Source organism: Chaetodon trifascialis, chromosome 7, assembly GCF_039877785.1.
Source record: "Chaetodon trifascialis isolate fChaTrf1 chromosome 7, fChaTrf1.hap1, whole genome shotgun sequence".
Classification (NCBI taxonomy): Eukaryota; Metazoa; Chordata; class Actinopteri; order Chaetodontiformes; family Chaetodontidae; genus Chaetodon; species Chaetodon trifascialis.
In genome coordinates this window covers 15520968-15539874 of record NC_092062.1, presented here as the reverse complement: position 1 = coordinate 15539874, position 18907 = coordinate 15520968, and the positions used below count along the sequence as shown (strand labels likewise).

Genomic DNA, 18907 nt, shown 5'->3' with positions numbered 1-18907 from the left:
AACCACACTGGATCTCATTTGGTTATCAAAATAAGCAATGTCTCTGCTTGACTAGAGTGATGAAATTCATTTTATGGTCTGTGCCTCTCGTTCAGTTACAGAGTCCCATTGTTGGACTCAGTGTTTCTGAAAGATCTGCATTGTGTCCTGATTCAGACCGTCTCATACTGTATGTTCCCAGCAGACGGATTCAGTGTGTGTCTACGATAACACTGAATATGTTTCAGCCTCCTGTTTGTCCTCCCCAGGGTGATCTGTGTCTTAAACTGAATAAGGCTGACTTTGGTGAACAATGTCAAAAAATGTCAACAGAAGCTCAGAGCGTGATTCACAGTATGGATTAGTGCAGGTAAAACTGATGATGATAATACCTGGTTAAGCCAGGAAAAGTCATGATCATGAGCAAGGCTGCAAAAATCCAGAACAGGCTAAGAAAGGGGTAGTGGAGTCAAACCAGCCTTTGTGCCCTGTGTTGTCAGTTGAGCAACACAGCACTGTGGGACAAGCAGCTTTCTGGGCTGATGAATCCAGCATTTTCCTCCCAGCACATGACAAAGATGGGATTGTGCAGCACGGTGTGTCTGTGTATGTGTTTGTGCATAGCAATACAGATTCACCCCAAGCACAACCATGTGTACATTTCTATAAGTTACGCTTGACTGTTTCTGCGAACACAAAGTATGAAAATCACCAAGAAACAATCTAAACATGAGTGAGAGGGATTATGACATGCAGCATGGGATGTTTCAGGTGCAGTGTCTCAAAAAAGCTGCATATCTGTTGCTGTGGTTTGTTGGATTTAAGCAAAAACTTTTGTTGAAGCTGAGGAAAACGGGTGGTCCATGAAGGCAGCTGTGTGGCTTAAAACCATGTGTATTCTCTAGCATTTTACATCGCACTTCATGAGCCTTACTTCAATTATCAGTATAAATGCAGCATAAAATGCCAATATGTGTGGAGTAAAACCACCCCAAATCATCAAATTAATTGAGACCTTGATGATATTACCAAACAAAATGCAATTTTCTGTTACATAAACAGACAGTGCCTATTCAAATCTAATAGCAAACTTAAAAAAAAAAAAAAACACAAATACTGATATCCAATTTGTGCATATACTTATTTAAATTTTTAATTTGAAAAAAAGAAAACCTTGAGATGTTCCATCTTATTTTCCTCAGGCACAAAAAGGTGGAAATTAACACACAAATTTTAAAGAAAAAATAAATACACAACTCAACTCAACTCAGGTTGGTCAAAAGCCAAGGAATAAAAATGTGTTTTAAGACGAGTTTTAAAAATGGACAATGCAAATACACAGAACAACATACAAATAAGGGTTATCCCACAGTCCCACATCTGCATGCTCTCAGGTTGAGTACACGCACACAACTGCTCTGAACTCCACACTGAACAGGTGACACTTGGCACTGAGTGACATTTCCAGTATGGCTGACACCTGACGCTGCCTGCAAGCCTCTGCAGGATCTGAGCAAACCTAAACAAACCCAAAAACGCTGACAAGGTTTCTCACTACTTACACAAAACTTTGCAGATCGTGCGGCAAGCAGGTGTTGTCTCATGTCTGTCTGAAAGACAGTAGTGGAATGAAACTAACCTCAACTCAAATAATTTTATATCTTCAGCACATGCAAGAGTGTAGCTAGCTGTAAGAGAACTGTTGAGTTTGTGCCACAAAGTAGTCTGAGCATTTCACTCTCCGAACCACAAGAATATGTGACAAGGTCATTATTCTGACAGCTTGTAACAGTCAGTGCTCGGCCCATTTAGCTTCTTCTGCATGATGATACCGCTGCTTACAAGTCAGCCGTGTCCACTAACACTGTCTTGTGCTCATTAGAGCATTTTTTTTATGTCCCTGCAGTCCAAAGACATGGCGGTCAGATAAATCTGATGCTGTAATTTGGACCTTAGGTGTAAATGTGGGAATATGTTTGTGTTACCACAGCGATAGCATAGCATTTCCTCGCCTTTCAACCAGTCCTTGTTCAGAAAATACTGGGCACAGCAAGACCTTGAGGGGAATAAGCAGGTATAAACAATGAATTGATGGATACACACTGAGGAAAGATACTAACCCATGAAAGATGTCTTATTCTTATCATTATTATGACATATGATAGTGGTTCCCGTCCTTTGTGGGATTGCAGCAACTTGTGACCATCATCATTGGTTTGGTATGTGTGTGGCAGATTTGAAGGATTTTTATAGGCCTGAAGAGGTACAAATATACATCTTTTCACAAGAAAAAACATTAGAAATAAACATTTTCTGGAACAGATTTTTTTTCCTCTCTCCTTGATATGGTGACCCCTGAGATCTATCTTAGGCCCCCTTGGGAGCTGTTACATTTAACAATTATAAAACTATCACTAAGATGACCTAACTGCCACTAGGTGTCAGCAGTGTCAAAGTATTAGTATATGGTAATAGAATCCAGAACTGCTGTTTTCCGTCTTCAGTTTGTTATGGCAATCTTCATCATATGGCGCAGAACTACAATCATTTCATCTTCAACATTAATGAGGCACAAATTCATTCTATACAAAGACTAAATTGTGAATACAGACTTTAATGGTTGATATTGTACAGTATATTCCATCTTACAACAGCATCACACACTATTATATGATGAACAGATCAACAGTATGAAGTCTAAACACCAATTCATTACAACGGAATACCTCTTAATGGAAAAATATAGCTCTCACTACAAAAACTACAATGTAATCAGCTGCCAGCATAAGACTTAATCAGACTACATCCACACCCAACGTAACAAAGCATAATCCCCTTTTATTCAACAGCATAAGAACTAACACAACAAACAATATCATGAAAGCGTCAGCTAAAAAAGTACAGCTTATCTTTGGAGTTGTGAAGACTGTTTCCAGACCATAAACAAATTAAATCTCCTTTTCTTTCTTTGCCTCCTTGTTCTTCCTCACTTTTTCGATCTTCTTGTCCTGGAAGAGTTAAAAAACAGAAGAATCACAAAAGTGTAGTTTTCATTATGTCATCATTAAACATGAAGATGGGCTGACATGTCATTAGGAGCTTACCTTCTCCCTCTGTTTCTCAATGAGAGCTGCCATCATTGCAGTGCGGTTCTCTTTGTTCACCTCCATCTTCTGGTTAAATTTCTCTTGTGTCATCTTCATAAAGTTGCAGTTCCCCTCTACGGCCCTCTGAATGACCTCCTTCTCATGCTCCCGTCTCTCAGCAAAGCGTTTCAGCACTTCAGCCCCCTGGCTCTGGCAAAATGTCGAGAGAACTTTTGCAGTAAGTTAACAGGATCTGAATCCTAAACCCATGTGCTAGGCTAACTGAAGCAAAAAAAAAAAGATAATTTCTGTTGGCAATTTTGTTATTTCTAACAATACCTTGCGTCTCTCTTCTGCAGCTTCCATTTTCTTCTGAAACTCATCCTGTGATATTTCCTTTTTCAGAGGGGACAACAGCAAGTTGCCCTTGGAGTTTGATTTTGAGGGGCTCAGGATGAGCTCAAATGATTGACCTGAGGCACGTCTGTTCAGCTCCCTCACCTGGATGTCTGTAAAACACGGCATTTTTTAGTGCTGGCTGGTACACAACATGGCCAAGTTGTGGCAGATGTGTGATGGTGTGAGATCAGAGGTAAAGATCACAACGCTACAATACTTTCACTCAATACTTTCACTCAATACTAATATCAGCCAGTTTTACTTGATAAATGACAAACAATGAACTGATTATCAAAACTGTTAATATCCTTCCATTGAGACTCATTGCCTGACTGAGGATAATTAAAGGGGGTTGAGCTGGCCTCCTGCCAACCTTTAGGGGTCACTGCTTTGTCAGAGAGGTCACAAGAGAACAATAATCCCTGCTGTGTGGCAGCATTTGACTGAAGCAATGAACAGGAAATGGAAAATAAAGACGTGACAAATAAAGACTGCTTTAGGTAGGACTGCTGCCTTACACATCACTTTTGCAACTTGCTATACCAACCACATCAAAGGACTCTAGTTACTTGTGTAGCATTAAATAACATGTTTGAGTCATACTGTTTTAGAGGTCTTCGGGGGTTTGCTTTGCACTACTTAGGGAAAGGTATTCCTGGCTTAGCAGTTATATATGGCCATTTCTTTGCGCGTTTCATTCTGCAGCCTTGAATTTCAAATGCATTTAAGATCTCTGGCAGATTTTCTTTTAATTTTTTCTTAAATGAACTATTGCATACCAAGACTACTCATCCACACTGCTATTTGCATCGTTTCCACCTACCTTCACAGCTTGCCATTTCAGCAGACATGTTGCCTTTCTGACACGAGAAGAAAACCTGAAAAAACAGATTGTAATCAGGCAATAAGTGTCTAATTGTACAGAGTGGATAAGCCTTAACTTCACTTTGGTGAACTGTCCACATATGAACAAACACAGAGCTGTTTTTGCAGCATGTCCTCCGTCCTGTTCGACAGTGACAGCTCATGTTTTGATAGATCATTGCTCAAGCATGCGAGCATGCCTTTTCAAAAACAGATTTCTAATTTTCCCTCCTGTTTTGACTTGTAGATTTAAAACACACACTGTTTAGGGCACATTAAGACCAGTTGAAAACCTCATTCCTTCACTGACTAAATATGTACACTTATGTTGTTTAACGTCAAAACTGGACACACGTGGATGCAATAATTCATCTTCTCAACATGAATAACAACAGTGGGTGCTGTACAGCTTCATATTGTGCTGTTATAAATTACATAATCTGTTACCAGCTGCAACATGTCACTACATGTCAGGCAGGCTCTCCACCTCAGTTACAAGTTCAACATCAATAACAGCCACACAGTGGAGGGGTGTGTAAAATGACTTAATTTCAGTGCTAACACGTGAAGTGCCCACTGTCCACATAACGGTAAATTGCTCCAACATACACTTGAAATACTAACGAACGAAAAGAATGAACAAACGAACAGGTCATTGTGAAGAAGTCACTAAAAGCAAGAGCAAGAACAATGAAGCTCTCGCCTCGACGTTAGAGTTGGCAAGCTTAACTTCCTATGGTGCCTTTTCATGCTCATGATTAAGTTCTTTGATATCGACTGCAATAAAACATAGTCTGCTAAATTTCATGTAAATGAACGCAATTCGTCGACTTGTAGTACATGGTAAGATGTTATTATGAGTTGCTCCTATGATAATGGATTTTTAAAAGTTTTTTTGATTTTTGACGTAACATTATTGTAAGTAACGTTTACTGAACATCGGCCATTACGTAACAGTAAAGTCCGTTAACTACTAACTACACTTGACTCCAGTGATGTTGAACAGACTTCTTAAACCTGCAAAAAAAAATAAATAAATAAATGCCCCAATCGACCTTGAACTCTATTAGCAGTAGTTTTGAACGACCTGAAAGCCTGGTTAAACATTAGCATAAACCCATTGTTCTCACCGTCAAGCGCTTCTGTTTGAACTACAGACCTCTTCTTCTTCTTCTTCTTCTTCTTCTTCTCTCAGGCCGCCAACATCTGCACCTTCGCGCCATCAGCTACCGATGGAGAACGTCACCAGAGTTGTTTGCATTCATTGGTCCAAACCCGCCAATCACAGACAGTATCGAAAGTATAAGCGCCAGCAGGCTCAATAACAAAGAGAACGCTGGCAGTCGCACTTCCACAGGGACGTGGAGCGAAACAAGTCTGGCTGCTTTTACGTAACGTTGTGTAACTGTCAATTAAATCATCCACATATGTGTTTATGACACGTGCTCAGTTAAGTGTTGCGTTTAGAGGACCCTGCAGTTGCTTGTAAGTATTAGTTTAAGTGGTACAGCAAAGTGGGCTTGTTTTTTTTCTTCACTGTATACCTGGGTGTATTAACAGAACTACATCAGTACGTGACTGCAGTTTTCTTTTCTTTTTTCGTTGTCAACACTCAGTGTTTAACACAAGTTTATGACCACCAGCCAAATGATCTGATGCCCTCTTGAACACAGTGTATGGTTGTCTACATTTTTGCAGAAGATTACCAGGGATGGGTCAGACAAGGGAAAACATTCTTTTTCCGATGTAAAGAGGACATAAGGATGAAAATTTGTGGCCAAATGCAGAAGACAGTGTGGACTAGCACACTTTATTTATCCTATACATAAGATATAAGATAATGCTTCATTAATCCCACAGCAGTAGAATTTGCAGTGTTACAGCAGCAAAGGGGATAATGCAATATTAAGAAGCATCAGTTTAAAAGGAGAAGATGCAAGATATGATACTTAAGCAAATAATAGAGTAAGTCAAACAAGGCACATTATTGTACATGTGCACAACCATTCAAAGTGTAAGTGTGTGAGTCATTCACAGACAAAGAATGCACACTATTATACATATTTTACAGTGACTTTACTTATGTTTGGGTCAGTACACTGCAGAGATCTATATCCCTTATAGTCATGAAATACCAAGGTGATAAACCAATATTAATTATATTTTCTGAGCTGTTAAAGAAGGCCAGATGATGTATAGAGTTTCTGTAAAGCATTCTGCATCACTGTGTATCCTTCCTTATTGCTCTCATTACTCACAAAACCAAAACCTGGTCACTTTCTCTATCTCAGGGATGCAACACCGTGAAATCAAATGTTGTAGTTCATAATGGAATAACAGGTTGCGGTCCATTTGAATGTTTACCCCAACACTGACACCTATTTTTTTGGTACCTGCAATTGGTAGCTGAAAACAAATGAAGAATTTCATCACTGCCCAAAAGTATATTAAAGTTCACGAGTCATTAAACTGGCGATGGAATCATTTATGAAAAATACCTATCTGCATCCAGCTTCTCAGACACCCTCTGAGCCTGCCAACAAACTATTATCTCCCTTTGTGTCCTTCGTGTTGTGCCCTATATGAGGTGAATTTAAGATAGACTACAGTAGATTAATCACTTGATTTAAATCACTTATTCCAGGCTACATGTATAGCGTTCTCTAGATTTACTGTTGCATGTATTTGCATTTCAATTTTCCACTACCCAACAGAAATGACCTCAAAAAGCTAAAGAACAATATTTCTCTCTTGTAAAATGTTTTTTCTTTGCAACTCCTTCTTAAAGGGAAAACTACAAGAATGTCATTGGAATGAGTGATGAAAGAGTAGTGATGGTTGGAGAGTGAGGTTGTAATCCTGGCCACTGCATCCACATGAACAATAAAACAAAGAAACAAACATCAGCTGCCAGCCAAGTGAGCCCGTCAAAGCCAGAGGGAAGAGGTGATTGCAGGAGACTCACAGGGGTGAGTGGCTAAAAACCCACTGGCTCTTACTTTTAGTTTAAAAAGTACTCTACCATATACATTTACATACAAAAGAAACTGAGAAGAAAATGATTCCTGAGCTGAAAGTAGGTTCCCAGAGGCAGCTAATATGTTAAATAGGAGAAAGAATTTGCATAAAGGTTGATTCATCTCAACATCGATGTACAAAATATTCTTTATTCAGCATATTGCAGTTACTTTTAATCAGGAGTATCTTTTAAACAAAAAACAACAGACGAGATGTATAAAGAGCGGTATATTTGTAAGCTTCCCTTAAACAGTGAAACTGAGGTTTCTGTAGTCTTTATCAGTGGATATGCAATAAAATGATGCTTATGAGTTTTTTTCATGATACTACTGTCCATAGAGTATTTAAATTCATTTACATTATTACAGAATTAAAAAGTGCTGGTAAGGAGTATTTTCTGAGACAGTGCAGCCCTGCAGGTTCAGCATCATATTACTTGTCCTATAGTAATCTTACATATTAAGTTTTCATTTTGCCCAAGCATTTGCAGACTTGGTGTAATGGGCTGATATACATAAGTAGCATGACGAATTGGTTGCAAATATGTCCATTTTCTTCTTGCTACTTGGGACTGCATTACCAGATCATACAATAAATTGCATTTTGGGTATTTCCCATACCTGATCCCAAATCAGGAAGGCTTTTATTGGAGTCAGCTGAAAAGCATTTTTTCCTGTAACTGTAATCAGATATACACCATCTTAATATTAAAACTCATATCCTGGAGTTCTGCCCAATATCAGGCTAAATATGGTGCATGGTCTTTCCTTACTACCAGAGGGTCCCTACTGTTATTTGAAATGAAATACGGTAATAAAATATAGTATGGAGTTTGAATTAAAGTTCAATATTTGTAATGCCACCCTGAGCCTCCAAACATGTAACCTATCTCTGTCTTTTAGATCAGTATAAAGAGAATATTTGGATGCATGTGTTGTACAGAAGTGTTACATAAAACTTTTTTTTTTTTTTACATTTTCATATAACTTTAGGATATTACATGCAGGATGTGGATTAGACATTTAGATTCTTTCCTGTTATGGTTTATTGGCTATCTCTGGCCCTGGTGCAGATATCATGTCAGCAGCTTGGAAGAAGCTGAGTGCACACACCTCCCCAGTACACGCATAGATCTTAGTGTAGATTTCGGAAAAAAAGCAATGGATGCATTCACTGACATTCTTCGTATATTAATATCAGCCCTGCAAACAGCCCACCTGCTGTCATTCACCCTAAACAAATAGTTAAGAATGGTGCAGATGAATTGACTCTGTAAAAGAGTTTAGTTTAATTGCCTTATATTCAGCTACCAGATGCTTCAGTCAAATCAATGTAACCTCTAGTGAGAATAAGCCATAAACTAATTTCATTGATGTTCTGACAGAGTATATTTGACTGATGCTGCTGGTGTGGTACAAGATGGCATGTTGGGGACAGGACATATTGAATCAAACTGTGTTCCAAAATGTTGCCTGTAACTACATTCTCTCCATCTCAGGATTTTTGATATTGCTCGTTGGATACCCATCATTCTCCTATACAGGAACATGTAGTGAATAGGTAATAGGGGTAAATGCTCTAAACTTTGCTCGAAATCACCCCAAGGTCTGTCTTTCACTGTAGAATTACTATTGTCTGGTAAGCTGTTGAAATATGAAATATAGGTTATAGGCGCCCATTAAATTCAGTGGCAGTAATGTAAATTGTGGTTAAATGCTGCTACCTAGTGTTGGATAGAGGAATCAACCTGACAAATATTTAAAATGCACATGTAGCAGAATCATCAAATCAAGAAAGCCTTTAGGTTGCTCACATGACATGGTATTATGAAACACAAGTTTCCGCCTAACCACTGACTTGGAAGTTGGACTGTGGGTGCAGTGAGAAGATGAAAAATTCTTCTTATTATTATTAATATTTTGTATACTTTTCCTTTCAAGAACTGTTCAGCTGTGGTAGTGTGGTTTCCCTGGACAAATATCATGGTATAGTTATCCTCATTGCAAGAGACTGGATCCATGCAAGGCAATATGATGCCTTTGTAGCCTACATTGTGCATTGCATATATTAGGAATTAACAGCAAAATCCACTTATGTTGCAATGGATTTATGGCTATATGCCTTGTGGGTTTATTTTTTAGCTATAAACTCAATAAAATGTAAGCATTATTTTCCTTTTAGTGTTCTGTTAATTGAGAAATGTCCAAGCTGATTCTTTTTACTTACGCCACTAGTTCTAAAAACTCCTGCTTGCCAGAGAATTAATTGAGTATTTGGCACTGAAATATGCTTTGTTCCAGGTTAGATATTAATAGTGCTATTAATAACCTAATCTCTGTTGGCTCCCTGCTGTGCAGGTGCTCTACCAACAGCAGGGGCTTTTGAAGAAGCTCCTGTCTGCACCTGACAGCCTCTCTCCTGCTGTCCATGTAGTTTTAAACAACAGACATTCAGCTCCTGGGATGTTGAGTGAGAGAACAGATGGTAGGTTTCAAAGTCCCTGCATCTACTGTCTTGTTATCCAATGTGCTTTGCATATACAACTACACTCTTTTGGAAGAGTGAAATGAACAGGACCACAACACATACAACAACATTTAAGCCCTCAACCACGCAAAGATGTATTGTCCTAAAAATGCAGCATAATTGTATATGCAGTGATTGTTTTGGTTAAAACAGATTCCTTTTATATTCGTCCCACACTAACATGTCTTGGTGCTTGCATTTTATTACATAATCGGTGTTTTATGTTGAAAGCTTGTCATTTGAGCTACTTGTAAAGGCTTTTATTTTGAAAATTAGCAAAGCCACTTCCGACTGTTTTGTGTTTTCCAGTAGTGTTGTGCAGGAAAGCGAGAGGCCACCGTACTCAAACAGTAATTTCAGAATTTTAATGTCAACATGGGGGCTTGTCTGGCCTTGTGCTCGTTAGCCAGCTGTGTAAGTATACAATACAATACGATACGATACGATACGATACAAACAGAAGGCTTTGGTTCAATCGCTTCGTCCTAACGTTAACGTTAGATGAGCTAAACTAAGTTGAGTTGAAGGTTAGCTAGAGAATTAACGTTAGGTCAAGCGCTACGTGACAGTCAACCTAAAATGCTCTTACTATGACTACCGTTAGTTATTGACTTAACGTCCAATACTAACGCTGGGTAGCTAGCTGCACTGGACATACGGCTAACAATAGACATTTCAAGGAAGTTAGCTTAGTAAGCTAGTGAATTAGCAAGGGAAGTAACTGTAATATTTGAGAAAGTGTCATAACAGGCCAAGCTAGGTTAAGTTAGGTTAAGTAAATGGTAGCGTGTTATTGACACACCTGACTTTGTGCTTTATGCCATGGCTGGTTATATTGGACAGCAGTTCCTGGTCCGGCCAACACAGCAGCAACGTTAGCTTGCACAGTTTAACGTCTACGTTAGCCAAGTCAGCTTTCGATTGAATAAACTGTAGACTGCCTTTTTCTGTGTGGACTAACTGTCAACACATCTTAAAAGCCGGGGGAGATCTGTGTCCTAGTTTACATGACAAACCAGGATAAGCACGGTAAGGCTCGTGTTGTGTAGTTATTTATTTAAATTTAGCTAACAAATGAGTCAGATATGTGGGTGGTGCTTATCCACTTGGATCCAGTATAGGAACTGCACTGTCATGATAAATAATTTACCAGTCCAGTATTTCTAATCAGTCAAAGCCTATTTGTGATTCGCATTGTGCCAAAGCAAATGCCTGCATTCATTTGACATTTATCTGATTTGTAGAGGCCTGTCCTGCCCAAAGCTTTAACTCTTTTTTCCCCCTCTCACTCCTCTCTCATCACACACAGGCCTCCTGTCTGTGTGGCTCAGCACCATGCCTTCTGTGTGGCTGCTGTCCCTCCTCCAATAACTCCACCGTTACACGGCTGGTTTTCTCCTTCTTTTTGCTGCTGGGGACAATGGTGTCTGTCATCATGATCCTTCCAGGAATGGAGGCACAGCTCCGTAAAGTAAGAGGGCTGTTCCTCTCAATGCTGTTACATTACATTGTTGAGGGTTGTATTGCCTTTTGAACCTTTATTTAGATCTCCTGAACTACTGTATGTGTTTTCTGTGCATCTTTCATGTGCTTTCTATACGGTATTTCCATATTGGAAGCAGCTGTGATGACCTACCTTAACTAACTTGAAAAAAAAAACCTAGGTCTCTGGTTCCATGTGAAATTTGCTGAGATAGGATAGTTACACTTACTTATTTGCATAGTTAAAGGCTACACAGAAGCCAAATGATTATGATTATCACATTCTGATAAAATGATATCAAATTTTGATAGAATGATTAGCACATTTTGTCACATTTTATTTAGATTACAACAAATTAAGTTTTGCAGAGAAAGTCCTTGGTCATTGACATATTCTCTCCAGTAAATACTTTATAGATTACAGTTCTGTTTTCTCGACCCTCTGCTGCTTTGCAGATCCCAGGATTTTGCCAGGGAGGAGCTGCTATACCTGTTCTCGAAAACCAGGTTAACTGTGATGTCATTGTGGGCTACAAGTCTGTGTACCGTATGTGCTTCGCCATGACTTGCTTCTTCTTTCTGTTCTTCGCCATCATGATTGGTGTCCGTAGCAGCAAAGACCCACGTGCAGCTATTCAGAATGGGTGAGTGCTTTATTGGGCTTATGTGGAACACGTGTGTTCAGGGATGGAGGCAGTTTTCCTTCCCTTACTTGCCTCTGCCTGCTGTACTGATGGTGGGTTGTAACTGTTTATTTTTCAGGTTCTGGTTCTTTAAGTTTCTGATCCTGATTGGAATTACAGTGGGAGCTTTTTTCATCCCTGATGGAACATTTCACACTGGTATTAACAATCTCTGTTGAATTACAACTGAAAGTAATACACTGCATCCTTTTGTTGAGCGGACACTGACTTTGTGTTTTGTCAGTTATTTGGGCAATGTAATAGGAATCCATCCCTGATCAACACTTTTTGGAAACTGTTTCAACTGTTTCTGTTTTCTCTCCACTTTACAGTGTGGTTTTACTTTGGAGTCGTGGGATCTTTCATCTTCATTCTAATCCAGCTTATTCTTCTCATCGACTTTGCCCACTCCTGGAACAAGGTGTGGGTAGAAAATGCTGAAAATAGTAACAACAAATGCTGGTTTGCAGGTACAGCATTCACATGAAAAGAGGCCTTTCTCACCATGTTGAACTACATATTTGCTAAAGAATTAGTTATACACTTGACATATTATTAGAATAGATTAGATGATCTGCTCTGCTGGCCAGATTAGTAGAACATTATTAGACCTGTAGTTTAAAGACATTTATGTTAATGTATCTTTGTGCAATTGCCAGGTCTGCTGTCTTTCACCGTCCTCTACTATTCACTGGCTATCACTGCTGTGGTGCTTTTCTACGTTTACTACACACAACCTGACGACTGCACAGAGCACAAGGTCTTCATCAGCCTCAACCTTATCTTCTGCGTCATCATCTCCATTGTCTCCATCTTACCTAAGATACAGGTACAGTGTGGACCAGTCCAAGGCCATGTCCCAACTAATGCAGACAATTGTTTTGTGGTGTGGACAAGTAAAGCAGAGGTACTCCTAGATGGTGGGTACTATATAGCGGAGATGATAAGAGGCAAAGACACACACATTACCTGTGCTGCTATGTGTTAGTGTCTCTCTCTCTTGCACACTCACAGAGTTGTGTTAAAGAGGCCTTCTGAGTGAAAGAGAGGCAGCACGCTAGCAAGACCTCATTGCTTCAGCAAACTCTCTGAAGTGCAACCACATTAGCAGATGCAAGACATGAGTTTGTTGAAGACGTCACGGCTAGTCAGATATTCTGTCAGACAAAATGACAAAATGTTCTTAAATGGTAAAACACAGAATTCAGAATAATAGAAACCGAAAACACTAGTGTGAAAAGCAGTTTCACATTTATCTGTCGTCTGTTTATCTGTCGACATGCCTTTATTTCTGTCTTTTGAGAAAACGATTTAGTGCTTTCACAACAGGAGCTGCTATTTCCAATAAGTAAAATGTAATCTGTAGAAATCTATTCCTCCCCTGCCTTATGGATGAAATGATTCATTTTTCCACTCTCAGTTGAGTTTTTGACTGGAATACATAGTACATCCAAATACAGTTATTTAACCCTTGTTTCAAGGCAGCTTGACACTTCCATTTTGTGGTTTTTACATTTTGGCAGATTGATTTAGTGCATGTTTGTCCTGTTTGTTACAGGAAGCCCAGCCACACTCTGGTTTGCTCCAGGCTTCCCTCATCTCCCTCTACACCATGTATGTCACTTGGTCTGCAATGACTAACAATCCAAGTAAGTTGTCTTAGTCCACAATTGCAGCTCTCCACTGTAGCTTTTGGTTGCATGCTTAGTTGTGATTATACTCACTGTTTTCTCTCAAAATATGTACTTTCTGATTATCTGCTGCAGCATTTTGATCACGCTGGTGAGTTTTCCACGACATGCTATTGGACCAATAATATGGTCAGGTCAATCTCAGTATTAATGAGTGCACACAGAAGGATTCACAAATGTATTTCAGGATTTGCATATATATAGCATAGATATTTTTCAATGTGTACAGAAATATGTATCATTGTATATATAACAAATTCGCATCTATGGTACAGTTACATCCATGCACAGTACACAACAATATAAAACAACTTCTCAACTATGAAATGTACATCCACGTTGTATAATACAGTTGTTTAGTTTGGGCATTTCCCTCATTAGCATTAGTTAGCTAATGGATGATCCTTGGTTGTCTTTCAGCATTATATGGCTAACATGTTGGCTAACGATAGTATCAAATGCTACATCACTAACTTAGCATGCATTCATAACTCAAACGTGGTGAAGCATGCTTGACAGGAGAGTTATCACTTACCTGGAGAGCAGCTACCAGACACCAGGCAGCTGAGATGAGATGTACCAGTTTGTACCAAATATAGGTTCTACAGTCTGTACAGAAATATTAACATTCAGACTTTTAAATACATTTGTAGATTTCTACCACATTTATCTTAAATACAAAATGTTTGTGTGTGTGTCACAAATACATCTGTGAGCCCTTCTGTCTGCATTTATAGTGAGACTGATCTGACTCCATGCAAGGAGCTTTCTGCTAATACTGTAGTTGGCATACCTTCCTTGTTGTCGATCTGCCCTTTCCAAGTGAATGGCGGCAATGGGCAAGCTTGTTGTGACTGTAGGGTTAGTTTTATGTATGCGCATGCAGAGATTCATTTCCACACAAGAGTGATGTTAAGGAACTGGAAAACATGGTGTTACTGATGTGCATATATTGCCAAATGCATCTCTTACCATCATCAGTGCCAAAAATTTGACTTAATGTGCACAAGAATAAAGAATGTTTTGCCATTTGGGCTACAACCAATCACCATCAGCTATTACAGTGTAATTGAGTATCTAATCACATGAATGCATGTGTGCGTGCGTGCGCCTATATGTGTGTGCTCTGTTGTCTTAGATCGCAAGTGTAACCCCAGCCTGCTGAGTCTGGTGGCAAACGTCAGCACTACTCAGTCACCTGGTGACAGCACCCCAGGAGTGGTGCAGTGGTGGGATGCTCAGGGCATTGTGGGTTTGATCATCTTCCTCTTCTGCACTCTGTATGCCAGGTAGGTTTAGCCGTACCAAAATCATCACATATGATATTTTGTCCTGTTTTGTCTTGCTTGTATTTCTGCAACACTGGTTCTCTCTGTCCCCCTGTCTAGCATTCGCTCGTCTACTAACACCCAGGTAAACAAGCTGATGCAGACAGAGGAGGGCAGAGGGTCAGCTGGAGAGGGTGTGGTGGGAGAGGATGGCATTCGCAGAGCTGTGGACGATGAGGAGGAGGCAGTCTCGTACAACTACTCCTTTTTCCATTTCCACCTCTGTCTGGCCTCTCTGTACATCATGATGACTCTCACCAACTGGTACCAGTAAGTCGACACGATCAAGGAATTTTTCCACTAAAAATATTGAATAAACATATGGACAGACAGATAGTATCAGAGACGGCTACAAATAAGCAATTTTATCACCCAAACTGACAGCATTTAAACACGCAGTTTTTCAGATATGTCTGTGAAAAATAGACAAACATATCCATGTGTGTGATGCCTCTGAGGTGGTCATATGTTTTGATATCAGTAGCTTTCAGTAGTTTTGCACAGGTATTGTATGTCTCCAGTATGGCCACCAGATGGCGCATTACTTCACCTGCAAGTTATCCATTCTTTGATTAACACCTTGAATGACATTTTCTAAAATCAGCTCAATCCACCAAAGTGCTTTTTCTAATCATTCATGTGCCCTATATGAAATTGTATCTGTGTGTAAATACGTAGTACATGAGTTATGTTGAGTTGATTTTACTAAATTACACCTTTCCGTCTGTGTCCTCTCTCAGACCAGACACCACCTCCCAGGCCATGCAGAGCACTATGCCAGCCGTGTGGGTGAAGATGAGCTCCAGCTGGCTGGGCCTCGGGCTCTACCTCTGGACCCTCATCGCCCCTCTCATCTTCCCTGACAGGGATTTCAACTGAGCACACCCTGTCCTTTAGCTGCTGGTTTTGTTTTCTTGCCTCTAGTGTATTACAGCTTGATTCCACCAGGCACAGCTGTGTCACCTTCTGGCTGCGATGCAACTGCCAGAGCTGATCATGGCCATTCTAGGCAATGCATCTGATTCCACCAGACTCGTCCGAGAAGCTGCTCTCCGCTCTGCTCTGCTGTGCTCTGCTGAAAATGCACCCCTCGTCTATTTTTGACGGAAGGTGCATCAAACTGCACAGGAAGTCAGACACCTGAACAGCATAGAGAAGTAAGTTTTCAAAATAAAACACCCTATGCAGACTACTGATTGTATATCAACAATAAACACAATTACGAAAGACGAAAAAAGAAACCATTACACTATATGGCCCAGTTACACGTCGTAGAAGCACAAACATCAAGGAAAAAATACCAGATCATCAAAATCTGAGCAAGTCAACAAAATCAGCAGGCAAAACACTCCTCTGAAACGCTGCCAGTGGGGTATGAAGCCGTGCAGAGGATGGACAAAACTGCTCGCAGCCGGAATGTGACCCAGTCATGCCCAGTGAGATCAAGCTGTTAGGCAGTATGAAGGATGCTATAAAGGAAATAGAAAGGGTATTATGAAGGAAATGCATTTCATTTCTTTTTATTCCTTTTTTTAATTAATTACTTCTGCTCTTATTGTGTTTCTGTTGTTTTTCTCCTCTAGGTATGACTATTTATTGTGATAATAACTACAGATATTTCAGAGTAAGTGGATTTTTTTGTTAGCCTGATTGATGATGGTTTTGGCTACAAGAAGTTCTTTGCCAATGAATCATCTTAAAAGGCAACTCCCTAATGTGGCTGTAATATGACTGTATAAGCTCCACGATCTTTCTGCTGAGTTTTAGTAACTGGACTATCACAAAGCAACAAGGCACTTTCTCAATACCTCAGACATTTCAGTTACAGATTCCCCTTTAAAGGCCTGTAATGTCAGACTTCTCTGATTGGCCAGGTCTGGAATCCCCCTGATTAGCTGGACTGTTTTGGTACAGGGGGCAACGAGGAGATCCCTCCTCAGGAGCCCCAGAGTGAGTTGAGTGTGAGAGTTAGATAAGACTAATATGACACACCCGACAGATCCTTACAGGGCTTCCCTTTTGCTGCTAGGCTGTATGCAAATCCACATCATTACACCTTGAGCCAGAGAGTCCTAATAGACCACCAGTCTAATCTCAGCTCTTCCTCGTCTATTCCAACCTATGGTAGTTTATCTCTGGTGCTATGCCTCTCCATGTCTGACTGTGTTTGGCCCCGTACAGCCACGGGCAACAATCTGTACCTGTATAGCAGTCTGTTTGCAGAAGGGAGACATGTATTGATCCATAGCAGCATCACGCGATGTGCAGCAGTAAGCTTCAGGAGGTGAAAGCTGTGAACTCCACGCCACCTGTACTTTCACAAATGAAGTTATTTCCAGAATGTTTCCGAGTGCATTAATGAGTCAAGAAGAAAGGGATTTTTAATTGTCACAGTGTAAAAAACAATAATGAAGCATGTCAGTACTGATTAATTGCTGTTAAATGGTCTTGACTTTCATAGTATGTTGATGGTTGTAATGGTGGTACAGTAATTTTATGCATTATATAGTATTTACCTCAATTTCAATATAAATGCCATGAGTTACAGTAAGACCAGAATATTTTGTACCTGTGAATAATTGTTTTTGGAACAACCCCGTAAATGTTTTGTTTTGTTATTTTCAATCATTTCACTGCCCACACGTATGAATCACATTTGTTCTTTCTCTGGAGAAACACGTGAGTATAGTGAATGAAGTTTTTCAAAGTGTTGTGATAAATGGGAACTTTCTTTTATATTAACTTTATCAAACACGTCAAGTGAGTTGTACAAGGTACCATTACCACCCTTCTAAGGAGATTGTTTTACAGAATTGCCATTGTTAACATATTATTTCAAAACACGATTAAGTGCCTTTTTGTAGCCCTGCGTTTTGCCGACGTGCGCTTTTATGCCTTGCCTTACATTGTGCTCACTGCATGTCATAAGGCATCGGCCTCTGACAGGAATTAACATTGTATTTCATGTATAAACACTTTTTAATAAAGACAAGAGTCTCACGTTAACTCTGTGTTGATGAAGCCTCAACAGAAGTTCTACAGCTGTGTCCCATGAACATACATTGACTGATATAATCCTCATCAGTAGATGGAGTGTAAAAACCATAAAGTGTCTGATGAAAGTGTGACAGCTATTGGTTACATTTGATTATATTTTACCTTTGATTTTACTGAAATACAGTAATTAATGGTAAGGTAATTGATTTGTTTAACTATTAGGGTGATTTAGGTGCTCTGCGGTTAATTGATTGTGCATAAGACCGCTTTATCTCTACAAGGTGCAGGTAGTCTGATAGCACTTGGTTTTGTACATCACCCCATAGACTGAGGTCACAAGGTACCACAGTTGGGGATGAAGGAGGGGCTAATAGACACATCACAGCATGTTCTGTACTCTGGGTATGCCATCATCTATAGATAACACTTCAAATACGGCAACCATATGCATTGCATCAGTTCAAGCTCTTTATATGTGATACTCCCCCATGTCCCCTGCAGTGTTTCCCCTGTTTGCTGCTTCAACTCTGACACTGTTTCTCAGCAGCACTGTGACTGGGGACACGTTTACATCAGCCACTGTTGCCTTTAACCTTTGTTGAGTGTTTGCCAGCTTGCTGTGACAGACACCCACTAAATTGAAAGCACTTTGTATACAGTAAATACTAATTAGAACTCAAATAACAGATTCCACTTTTGCCTAACTGTAAGTCGACAGTAAATGTGACCCGTCCCCTGTGCTGGTCCAGAGACAGCAGTGTGTGCCAGTGCTCGCAGCCTCTGCTGTGTTATTTCCTTCTCGCCTGGCTGGCAGACAGGGCCTGTTGGTTTTGGCTGCTACAGTCACTCAATCC

General features: G+C 39.9%; 2 protein-coding genes across 2 annotated transcripts; one reads left to right on the top strand and one right to left on the bottom strand.

The window, feature by feature from the left end:
- Positions 1-2622: 2622 nt before the first annotated feature.
- stmn1b (stathmin 1b) lies at positions 2623-4337 on the bottom strand. The gene is made up of 4 exons (XM_070966563.1): positions 4288-4337; positions 3405-3574; positions 3084-3275; positions 2623-2987 (listed from the first exon to the last, which is right to left on the bottom strand). Exons 1-4 carry the CDS (start codon positions 4313-4315, stop codon positions 2928-2930), a joined length of 450 nt encoding a protein of 149 aa, XP_070822664.1. The 5' UTR covers positions 4316-4337; the 3' UTR covers positions 2623-2927.
- A 5824-nt stretch (positions 4338-10161) lies between these two features.
- serinc2l (serine incorporator 2, like) lies at positions 10162-18067 on the top strand. The gene is made up of 10 exons (XM_070966595.1): positions 10162-10286; positions 11182-11343; positions 11811-11998; positions 12117-12196; positions 12370-12507; positions 12697-12866; positions 13596-13686; positions 14867-15017; positions 15117-15326; positions 15797-18067. The coding sequence occupies exons 1-10, from the start codon at positions 10248-10250 to the stop codon at positions 15933-15935; spliced, it is 1368 nt and encodes a 455-aa protein (XP_070822696.1). The 5' UTR covers positions 10162-10247; the 3' UTR covers positions 15936-18067.
- The last annotated feature ends 840 nt before the right edge of the window (positions 18068-18907 follow it).